The 12,361-nt window shown below is 42.3% G+C and overlaps 1 protein-coding gene across 1 annotated transcript; it reads right to left on the bottom strand.

The window, feature by feature from the left end:
* RPS7 (ribosomal protein S7) lies at nt 1,538-8,818 on the bottom strand. Its single transcript, XM_021392059.1, has 7 exons — nt 8,737-8,818; nt 8,064-8,145; nt 7,555-7,626; nt 5,909-6,052; nt 4,179-4,243; nt 2,257-2,407; nt 1,538-1,661 (listed from the first exon to the last, which is right to left on the bottom strand). The coding sequence occupies exons 2-7, from the start codon at nt 8,136-8,138 to the stop codon at nt 1,584-1,586; spliced, it is 585 nt and encodes a 194-aa protein (XP_021247734.1). The 5' UTR covers nt 8,139-8,145; nt 8,737-8,818; the 3' UTR covers nt 1,538-1,583.

The raw sequence follows: 12,361 nt of genomic DNA, 5'->3' as shown, positions 1-12,361 counted from the left end.
TATTATCACATCCTTTGCTGTAAGATCTTCTGGAATTATTCCACCCAAACAGACAGAATTCAAGAATATAGTCCAGAGACAGCAGCAGAGAGAAAAAGGCCTTAAAATAAGCGAATTTCTTCAAAGATACAGCTTCTGTTGTGCAAAGTCAAGCCTTCTCAGTAAGTAGCTCAGAACTAGCTACTAATTACAACAGGGCATATGTAGTTTCTTTATTCTCTTCATATTGTCTACAATAAAAACAGCCACCTACTACTATCTGCCCTGTGCTACTAAACAGAAACTAAAGCACAACTTAAATAGCTTCACTCTCGAAGAGAAGCTATAAAATAGGAAGCCAACAAAACCACAGTAAATGAGAAAAGAAAGTAAAGGTACAAAGACTCACAGTAAGTGGCACTTGCCTTCAACTTACTCTCTAGAGGAAAGATGCAAGCTATTAGGAGCTCCTGGCATATGGTCCGTTACCTATTTATCTCTCCATCTATTAGGCTGTCTCCATAATTAGGTGCCTTTTATTTTATTATCCACTTCCTCTTAAGTAGTAGATAGTCAGTTCAGCAGGGTTAAGTACAAAATTAATATAAGTTGCTCTGAACATTTACACACAAGTCCAAAGAGTTGTTCTCCTGAGCTGGAAAAAATGGTGCTGATGTTTCCAGACATAGGCACAGATGTCAAATATGCAGGGCTTTTGGGGCACTGACACAACTGCCACAGAACAGCTAGCCCTTCCCTACCTTTCCCATATGGCCAAGGATATATGGAATTATAGTAGAACACCATACAGAGATACCATTCCAGAAGTCACTTCTTCACCTTGGCCTATCTATCTCCGCCTTAAGTTGCTAGTGATGGCCTGACTACCTAAGTTACTCCAATACTAACAGACATACTGCTAATACATGGAAACAAAAATCCACAACTTCTGAAAGCAAGATCAACTACTTTAAAACTGTGGCTTGCACCCAGCAAGATGGTCAATCACTCAGAAATGAAAATGTCTTCCCATTTTATTCTTTTGGGAACGGGAACCCTCAAGAATTGCTTTTAGATAAGAGCCAGTAATGTAGTTCTGCCACTTAACGAGCATGGAAGTTACCTCAAATTCAATCTCTGTCTTCCCAAACATTTCCCAAAATGTCAGACCCCTTTTTAAGGTATGTCACTGCTTTATGTTTCAAAGGTCAACACCTGCTATGTAGAACACTACTAACATCAGGAACATATAAATCTCCAAATTTTACGTGCAAAACTCAGGAGTACAACTACTCTAAGGTAAGTCTCCACATTCTCTCTAAAAAAGCGAGTGTTAACATTTTTCGTTATGTTTTTTCTAAGCTGATTCTTTGTGCAGACTAGACTCTTTCTTCCACAGTAGTGTTCTGACAGCATCAAGAAAAACCTCAGAAGGCCATTGGAAAATACTGGCAACTTAGTACTTTGGTACACATACGCCACTCATTCTGAAAGTAGACAAGTCCAATGAACCACTTAATTCCCACCTAGGTTCACGGAACTGGAACTTGAAATGAAATTACTCTGTTATATGAACAGTTGTTTATTCAGCCATCTTTTGTACTTTACAGCTGGAATTCTGGAAACTCAAACACCACATCTTTGCCTGTGAGCTTCTTGTAGACACCAGAAAATGTTTCCACCTGTGAAGACAGACAATCTAGTTTACATAAGCTGTATAGAAAGATAAAATCAATGTCAACATAGTTTAGATACTACATCTTTTCCCCCCTGAATCATCACTATGAAGTGAATTCACAGGCTGATTATTTCCTTCCAGATGAAGGAAATTGAGCATTTGCACTGAAGAACATTCTCCACAAAATATTTACAATCTCCCTGATTTGTAAGCAAAGGAGATCCATACAGTTAAGTTACCCTAAATGTGTCCCCACAAAAACAAACAAACAAAAAAAGCAAAGTGACTGGGGGCTTCAGGTTGTACAAAGCAAATCTGTACAAGATCAAAACCAAGCTCTCCACTATAAAACAAATCCCTCCCGCCCCCCTGCCCCCCCCGATGAAACCAATACAGTTACTTTAGAATCAGGTTTTGGCAAGCTGAGCTAGACCTTTAGTTGAGAACTGCCTTGCCAAATCTTTAGCATCTTATTCCAAAGCCAAACAAGAACATCTTCACTGCCACTAGCCCTACAACAGTCTTTTACTGCATTACTTAATAAAGTTAGCCAAATCAGAATGCCACCCCATCCTGCATAGTAATGTAAATTTGTTTACCTTGTGTTCAACATTATTCTGTTGTGCTTTGTCCAAATGGACTTTTATGAGTCTGCTGCCATCCAGTTTTACGCGGATTCTCTTGCCCACAATTTCGCTTGGGAAGACCAGATCTTCAAGAATGGCATCGTGCACTGCAGTAAGTGTACGGCTGAAATGCCACATTTGTATCATTAAAATGTGTCCTTTGCCCAAATTTTCTAGTCTGCTGAATTTTCTAATCAGTCAAGGCTTCAACCGTCCCTACCATGCCTCTGCTGAACTTTTTTTGTTTGTTTGGTAAATACTGCAATGGTGACAACCCCATCTCTTCACAGGTCATAGAAAAAAAATAAAAAAATAAATAAAAAAAGCTGAACTTCTGCAAGCTATGTAGACCTTAACAAGTGCATGAGAAAAAAAATAAGTAGCCAGGTTTTTGACCTATGAGATCATATATTGCTCTGCCAAACAACACTGAAGCAGTCTAATTCTACACATATACGGAATACTTTACGTAGTTCAGAACTAAGTTGTCCCATCTGCAATTTTGCCAGACATTCACCAGAAGAGTTTAAGTGTGCAAGTATATGAACTATACAGAACACATTCACAGGAGACCCAGTTTTGAAAACAATGCTTTCTCCATCTACCTAAACACAAGTGGTCTACAGTGTATTACAGGAAAAGTCTAGTTAGCAAGTTTAGCCCTTGCTTAGAAAATACAGACTACACTTGTGTTCTTGCTCTTGAACTGTCTGAAAGTGAGCCAAACTTAGAAAAATGAATCCAGGTCATTTTGTGTATGAGTAGATGGCCAATACAAATTTCAAGCTTTCCTATCTGCAGTTTCAAGGCATTATCACTAATAACAAACACCTATGTCTACAACTGCATTTCAAACTTCCAAAAATTAGCTTAGATAAAAGAAGACATCCATCCATCAAGTTTCTGTAATTTGCAATACACATACCACGGTTTTACTACCCTATTAGTCTGACCTAGCATCAGGCTATGAAAGGACAGTCCCTGTACACACTCCTTCCCTCTTGCTAAGTACAGCAGTATGCTGATTGGGTACACAGATACAACTTCTCTAGCCAGCCTGCAACACAAGTTACAAGGTATCAGAGGCAAAGCCCTCCAAATGGAGGACTGCAGGTAAGTAAGTTAATATGAAACTGCAACTTTAAAATCTCTGCCTGAAAACTTGGAAACACAATTTAGGCAGGACACAAGCCTAACACCAAGACTGAAAGAAGTTACAGGACCATGCTACCTTATCATAAAGGAACAAGCTTTCAAGACACGGGCTACATGATAACAAAGTAAGACAAAGAACAGCAGGGAAGAGGCACTGACACACTAGCATTGCGTTATCTAGCAATACCTCAGGAAGACCAACCAAGCAGGGATGGCACTTAACACAAATGACTATAATGCTGCCGTCCAACTCACATCCCGGGAGAACTACTTACACCCTGTTTCAGCCACTCCCCAACTCACTGCATCGCTTCAGCATGACAGCCCTGCCTTCTGTACAGTCTACCATGCGATGCGACTCTTCATACAATTTAAAAATAAGAATTCTTGTCAGCACACCGTGGCAACATAGGCAGCTGGACAGGTCACTGAAGTCACTATTCTGAAGTCACTACTGCTAGCTACAAACTGGCTAGAGCTTTATTGAGAAATACAGATGAAGTTTTTTTCCTAAGAAATTCAATACACTGCCCAAAGACTGGCTATTTACTGCACCCTTCAGCAGTGTAGTGGCAAATACTACTTCAACACTATTAAGCAGTAAGAGAAAGGACGAGACCACCCAATCATTTAAGTGATTTCTCAAAAAAGAGAATAAAAAAAATCAACTAGATGTTACTTGAATGAGCTACCAAGTTCCGAATGAAGGCTGTCATTCTGCATTAGTCTAATTTACTTACCTCCTGGGACGTTTTTGCTTGTTTTTTGTGCGGCTTTTTCTTGTTGGCTTGGGCAGAATCCTTCTCTGTTATTAAAAAAAAAAAAAAGCAACTTCATAGTATGTAGCCCTGAAATATAAGATTCATATTTCATTACCCCCACCTCCCTTGCATACATCCAGAGTAGCTTATTACGAAACGTTAGTAATATAAACATGTTGCAGATTATTCTAGGGAACCTGCTTTAGCAGGGGAACTGGACTAGATGATTTCTAGAAGTCCTTTCCAAACCCTATGATTCTGTGATTCTTTTTTTTTAGGCAGGGAACAGCAACTGAGGTTTCTCCTGGATTGAGGTTACTACTCCTGCTTCAAACTAAACACTATCTCAATCCCATATACTGCTAGAGGACATCTTATACAGAAGCACTAGTTGAAATTATGAGATATAGAATCATAGAATTAGCTAGGTTGGAAAAGACCTACAAGATCATCCAGTCCAACCATCCACCTACCACCAATAACCCCACTAAACCATGTCTCTCAACGCTACATCTAAATGTTTTTTGAACACCTCCAGGTACGGTGACTCCACCACCTCCCTGGGCAGCCCATTCCAGCGCCTGACCACTCTTTCAGAAAAGTAGTATTTCCTAATGTCCAGCCTATATATTATATACTGCATATATTATGCAGTCCCCCGGTTTAAAAGTATATCTACAGATATTTATAACAGCTAAGATTAGTAAAAGTGATTTCCTACTTTCCTATCTGAAATGACAGATATTTTACAACTCTGAGTTTTAGATGCAGTTGAAGCCATCTGCAGTATTTTCTGCCAACACATCAGAGCTTCCCCATGACTGTATTCACGGGGTGGTACTATCACCAAAATTGTTTTGTCACGTTCAAAAACGTTCCACCTTCAGCAGAACCGCACACACTGCCTTTTAAAATACAGATTGCTACGATGACAGTAAGCCAGAAGCACTCCATCAGAAAAAGTCTTCTTGCAAACACACGTTCAAGGTAAGGTAATCTGGCTGTCTTAAAATTACATTACAAAGATTTTTTGCTGAAGAGGTGCAGCCTGAGAAGTAGCTAACTGTCCACTCTGCAGACAGATTTTTCTAAGAGTCTGTTTTCCCCTTAGTACTCCCCACAGATCCATCCATCCCCTTTTGTGGCATAGCTTCTTCCATAAATTCAGAACTGTGGTTAAGTCACTTGATTCAGATCTTCTCTTTCTCTCCCATTAACCTGAATGTTAAGTGCTTAGCTTACATAAATACAGTAAGGCTACTCTTAATATTTCCCCTATTCTCAAGCTTTGCTTCTCAAACTTCCAAAGGAGTAAAAGAGGCCAGAACAAGAAAGTCAGGTCATCCTCCTCAAAAAAAACTTCACATTTCACATAAAAAAAGGTTTACATAGCCTTGGCTGTTAGCAGTAATCGTTTCAGTTTACATTCACATAAGGACTACACTGCATTTCCTGCTGGTACACAAAATACACATTGTATTGCTGTTATCTTGAATGGACAAAACAAGCAGAGTAGTGGAACACTAGAAGAGATTATCCAGAGACACTGTGGAATCTCAGTCTTTGGATGTATTCAAGACTCAGCTAGACAAAACCATGGCTGACCTGATCTAACACTGGTAACAGTCCTGCTTCGTGCAGGGGAGTGGACTACATGACCTCTAAGGATCCCTTCAAATCAACACTTCCGTGCCTTCCAAGTGTTTTACCTGAGCAATGAACACCACATGCTTTCCACTGAATTTCTTCTCCAGCTCTCGAACTAGCCGCACCTGAATCTTCTGGAAAGATTTCAGCTGAGGAACTGGTACGAAGATAATGATGGCTTTCCTGCCACCACCTACTTCAATTTCCTGAAACAGAATTAGAAACTAAACATTATCTAGGGATTGAGAGGAAACATTCACTTTGATCATGAATACTCTAAACACGGACATTTGAAAACCTTGCTTACAACCTCCTAAGAAAAGAGCACCAGGAGGTACCTATTTTAATGCATTTAAGAGCAAGGATGAAACAGAAAAACCTCTGTCAGAGCACTTGCTGTAAGAATATGCATCACAGCAAAGCAAGATGAGACTCATGAGTGAGAATCCTAACTATACCGAATGCTTACCATCACACCCAAAACATTACTTACATGCTGATAAGTTTCAAGATTTGCTTCTAAAGAAGATTCTTAATAAATATTACAGCAATAACTCTTGGTTTTTGAGTCACTACTTCACGTCAGTCATCTTCTATCCACTATTTGCCAAGTCCTGCATCACTGCTCAAAACTTCCTTCACCTCCAAAAAAAACAGGCTTAGATCATACCTACCCAGATCATTCTTCCCTTAGTTGTTTTCTTCAGTAGTTGTCCAAAAGGTAAGAAAATTGTACAAGTTTACAAGGCACTTCTCCCATGAACCCTTCTACAGGGACATGCTTGTTCTCCAACAGAGCAGAAAGCTGAGCTGTGTTTCACCAGCTATGCTCCCACATACGCTAACTCAAATACCCACAAAGTGTCTCCATAAGTAAGACTAAGAAGCTAGAATAAGCTTGGTAAATGAGGACATTTTTTTAAAAACTCCTCGTTGCAGACAGTGCACACCACTGTGCTTCAGCAGCAGAACAGCTCTCCTGAAGGGCCCCTTCAGTGCAGCGAACTCATATACCAAGCTGATCCCTGCATTCCCACATCCTAACTCAACTCTGTGATCGTTCTGCCTTTGCACCTATGTACACATCAGTGGGGTTGAGCAAGAACAAAAAAGCAGCCTGCCTAACTCCGGCTACAGCAATCATCTTCAGAAATTCCATCCAGTCTCCTTGCCTGACAAATTCTAACAGATTTTCTTCCTACTCTAACGATTCAGTTGCCTCTATAAATTAAACTTTCAACAAGGCCAACCTACATCATCAAGTCAGTCTACTACACTGACCCATCTCTGATCTATTGCTTGTTGTCTAAAACAGCATTTACTACAAACTAACTTTATCAGAACTATTAGTTTATGCTCCTGACCAACATGAGATATGACAAACGTGTCTGCTGAACAGATATCCACACAAAAATGCCAGTTTCAGATCTCAAGTCCAGGTTACAGAGATACAACATAAAATTACCCATTCTAAACATGCTTACTCAGAACATCAAACTGTCATTTTTTAGTGACTTTTCAAACCAACTCCTAAAAAAGAAGCTATTACAAGATCCTATGTGTTAAAAGCAAATATCCGAAGATATAATGCAACAGCACATAGTAAAGCAACTACAGGCCATATACACCAAGAAGCAGCATTCAACAAATACGATAACATCTGCAAAAATTAACACACAGAGCAAGCCACTAAGCAATTCTGGCCTACCTTAGCTGCTGTGATGTTCAACTCCCGCAGCTGAGCCTTTAAGTCAGAGTTCATCTCCAACTCCAGGAGAGCCTGGAAAAAAAGAAGGTGCAGAAAAATCCTTTCAGTTCCATTCATAAATAACCCCTGAGAACGAAGTGCATCCATGGTGACACAGAGGAACTATCCATTTTTTTTACCAAAGATTTTGCGCCCTATAGGCCATGCTGACAAATACAAACAAACTCAACTAGTGGGAACACCACCTGGATACGTGATCTAGTGGATGGCAACCCTGCCCACAGCAGGGGGGTGGGACTGAATGGGCTTTAAGGTCCCTTTCAACCCAAACCATTCTACAATATCCTGTGGTTCCAGGAACACAAGGCTGACTACCACATTCAGGGTAGTCAGAGAAGAAAGGCATTTAGAGAGCATCAGCCTTAAAGTTTAAGCTTTAGAGAGCTGTCAAAACATTGACTCAACAATCTGCACTGGATTACTGAATGATGGAAGGAAAGCACACGTACCTGGGATATACCAGACTCGAACTCATCTGGCTTTTCGCCATTAGGCTTCACAATCTTTGCACTTGAGCTGAACATGGCCTTTCTGCAATGCAAAAGAACGTCTCAGTTGCCACTGCTAACGTGTCTTCTGCTACAAGTACAGTAACACACTGTTTTTCAATCACATGCTTTAAAATGAAAGCAAGGACAACCTCAGGGGCCACGCAAATTTCCGCACAACACTTCAGGGTAAGCTGACCACTGCGAGGCCAAAACCGGACGGGTAACAAGGGGCCGGACCACCGCGGCATCCCGCGTGTGCTCTATGCTCCAGCAAGGTCCTAGCAGCGGGCCGGCCGCTCACGGAGCCCACGTGCCGCCGAGCAGGGCGTCCTTCCCGGCACCGAGGCTCCGCGCCTCAGCCCTGACCCCCTCCTCCATTCCTGCGGCCTGCCGCTCCGCAGCCGCGGCCTTCAGGGCGCGACCAGGGGAGGGAGGCGGAGAACCCCGCCAGTTCCCTTCCCCCAGATCCGAGCGCCCCGCGACCATCGGGCCTCAGGCAGGCGGTAATCGGAGACATCCCCCTCCAACGGAGCCACGGGATGCGCCACTCGGCAGCCGGCGCCGTATTGCCGCGGCGGCACGGTAAAAAGTACGGCCAGCACCCAGGCCCGGGAAAGGCCCGAGCACCTACCTCGCTCAGCGCCGGCCTAGGAAGAGGGAGAGCTCTCGCGAGAGCGCCTCAGATCGCGGCCCGGGAAAGCGCTCACCCCGCCCACAGCAGGGTGAAGCCGAAGCAGGAAGTAGGGCAGAGAGAATCGTTCCGTCCGGTGCAGATTCTGGGAGGCTTCCCTCAGCGTGACGCCGCAGAGAGCTCTCGAAGTGCTGGCACGGCGCCTGCGGATGAGCTCATCACCAGCTGCTGGACAGCGAGGAGGGGAAGAAGGGGTGGTGCCGCGCGTGCGCAACGTATGAGGCAGCGAGGCGGGCAGGAGACGCTCCGTGCCGTACTTGTCTCGCGGTGGGGGGGTGCTTCCTGCTTCTCTCATAGGGTTTCTCCATGTGAAGGCGGGGGAAAAAGAGAGAAGGAAAGCCTCTTGCACTCTGTCTTTCCCCGTTTACCCATGATGTTCAGCCTTCAGTCGAGGGAGGATATCCTTGCTGGGGCTCTGTGCTTAGGGGTACTCGGCAGTCTGTAGACTAGGAATAATGTATGAGTTGTCTGCTGTGTTCAGGTCCTAGCTCAGGATAGAAGAGTCCTGGGCTCTGTATTCTCGCGTCACTGGAAGCACTTTTACATGTATTAACACAAAGGCAGCACTAGTATGTTTCAGTTACAGGTTGCTAAAAATAGAACCACAGAATACGCCAAGTTCAAAGGGACCCACAAGCATCACCAAGTCCACCTCCTGGCTCCACACAGCACCACCAAAAATTCTGGCCCTATGCCTGAACACGATGTCCAAATGCTCCTTGAACAGGCTTGGGGCCGTGCCCACTACTCTGGGGAGCGTGTTCCATGCCCACCACCCTCTGGTGCAGAACCTTTTCGTAACACCCAGCCTGACCTTCCCACAGTACTGGCTGGCTTTAAGTCTAACTGAGCTTTGGTCATGCTAATTTTCTCCCTACAACAGCCAACAGCATCTCTATAGTCCTCCCATGTCACCTGACTTTGCTTCCTGTAGCCGTACACATTATTTTCCCACCTAAGCTCTGGTACCAGATCCCTGCTCAGCCAAGCCAGCCTTCTGGCCCACCTACATGAGTTCTGACATTTTGGAATTGCCTGCTCCTGTGCTCTTAACAGGTAGCACTTAAAAAATGACCAGCACTCATGAACCCCAATGCCTTCAAAAGCAGTTTCCCAGGGGACCTTGCTAACTAGTTCCCTGAGCAGCCTGATGTCTGCTTTCCCCAAATGCAGGGTTGAAGTTTTGGTGACAGTTTTCTTCCTATCACCATAGATTTTCGGCTACAGTAATTTACGGTCACTATGGCTATGAAATAAAACCATCAATCACCACTTCATCCACAAGTCCTTCTCTGCCTACAAGCAACAAATCTAGGAGTGCACCTTTCCTAGTCGGCTGCCTTTTCACCTGCAGCAGGAAGTCTTAGGAATCTCCTGGACCAGTTAACATCTGGCAAGTTGAAGTCACCTGAAAGGATAGGACATCTGATCCAGAGATATCTCTTAGCAGACTCCCTCAACAACATCTGCTTGAGAAAGGTCTGTCTCAAACAAGCTGCAGTCTGCTCTTGACTTGCATGTTGATTCAGGTGAAAGTGCTTGGCTATGCACCTAAAATGAAGCTGGAACCTTGAATTATGGGATGAAAGTACCCCAGGTATGATCCCCCTCACAATTCCCTGTCAGCAGATTTAGTCAGGTTCACCACTAAAGGAAAGACCCACACTGAGGTAGGTGTGCTCCTCACAGAATCATGGTTCACAGCACTGTTTCAATGCTCAGATTCCATGAATAACCCTAACAACAGGCAATTTTAACTTGTAATACCACACTCACTATTACTATATCGTCTACTACTTATGTAAATTCTGGTAGTGGAGTGATGAGCTCCTGTTGTACACAAAACACTGCCAAGAATCCCCCCATGCAAAGCAGAAGACAGCCTATCACATTTTCTAACATTTGTAAGCTTTTTGCTAAACTGAAAATAGTTAGAAAAACAGATTACTCAGCTACCATTTTTCCTTGCACTCTTTCTTCCTTGCATGAATTCATAGAAGAGAAAACCTGCCCAACTCATACTGACGTTCAGGACTAGTAATTATAGAGATGTGAAATTATCTAAACAGCAATGATGAGGATCTAAGAGTAGAAAAAGAAGGATAACAAGTGATTGTCTCAGCATTCCAGCAGTCCACATTCAGATTATACTGAAAAATCCTTTACAAGAGGGAGAGAGAGTAGATGGTGTGCAGGTGGATCAAAACTGGACTATTCTAAGTGCTAATGAAGAAATAAAGCAGCAATGTGATTTTCTACACCTTCCTGTTTCCATCATATTAGCGCTACTGAACAGACCAGGGTGCCACACATGAGAAATGAGAGAACAAGGAGCCAAGAGTTGTTCCCTTTCTGACACCCACTAATTAATGAGGTTTCTATGTCATGCAGACTCAGAATGGGCAGGGAGAAGAAGTGGAAAGAATGAATTAGGTGTGTTACAAAAGGATTCCAACAGCAAGAGGACGGGGTCTTATGATGCTATCCAAAAAATGATTGAATATATTAAACAAGAAACAGAGATAGGAGGTAAGATTGGTCAAGGTCACAGCAAACTCTAAAATCAGAAAGAAAACAATATATTACTAGTTCTCTTTACTGAAAGAGGCTTGTCTAACGATGCCAAATTTTCAATGCTCATTGGTAGACTGTTTCTCAAAGGGTCACTAAAGATGTGATGCTGGGAGATTACTACTTTTCAGCTGCATTGACATAGTTTTACATGAAAGCACGGGCAGGTTCTTTTTCTGCAAGATATCAGTTCTGAAACTTAAAAAAAACCAGTATCTCAATTTCTTCTTTTTATTTCTCTAATAAAGGTAATGTTATGGCATATAACTTATACTTGTAAGGTGTACTAGACGAATTGATTATTCAATCACCTACCTACCTAAAAGCTTAGTTTAAAATAGAAGATGCTTCCTTGATTCAGATCACATCAAATTTGCTTAAAAGGCTTCTGTAGGGAAACTTTTTTTTTAAGTATGTAAGTATCTTTCAAGCTAAAATATTTATCAAATTACGTTAAAATGTTTAATTAATGTATACATTTCATACATGAAGGTGGGACAAGCTAACTATCATCTACAGTGAGTTTCAGTAAAAATGTCATACAGACATACTCTTACTTAAGTGATGTGTGTGTTTTTGTATACATCTATTTATTCTTTTTTTCTGCAGACTCTGTTATAAATACAGAAATGGCTGCCAAGAAAATATGCTAATAAATGAATAAATCAAACAAATTTTGGCCAACTTATCTAGTGATAGGCAGCACTGTAATAATGCTAGCTGCCACATGAGGAAAGAGATCCAGCTGTTCTACTGCCACAAAGCAACAAAAATGAAAAATCAGCAACAGAGCTAAAGGTAGAACTGGCTGATCATTTGTAGCTTCACTTTTACCAACTGGGAGAAAAAGCAGTGAAGGTAATTTGTATGGTTCTAAGAGGACTTCAAAGTTTTTTTGTTTGTTTTTTTTTTTTTTAATCTGAACTCTGTGTGTTAGTCATGACAGCTGAAGAGCTACTGTTCAGTCCTTGCCTGTAAACTGGGCGCATGAATC

The sequence above is a fragment of the Numida meleagris genome, chromosome 3, assembly GCF_002078875.1.
Source record: "Numida meleagris isolate 19003 breed g44 Domestic line chromosome 3, NumMel1.0, whole genome shotgun sequence".
In the NCBI taxonomy this organism is placed as follows: Eukaryota; Metazoa; Chordata; class Aves; order Galliformes; family Numididae; genus Numida; species Numida meleagris.
The sequence above is the reverse complement of the archived record's forward strand: the minus strand, read 5'-3'. Positions and strand labels throughout refer to the sequence as shown.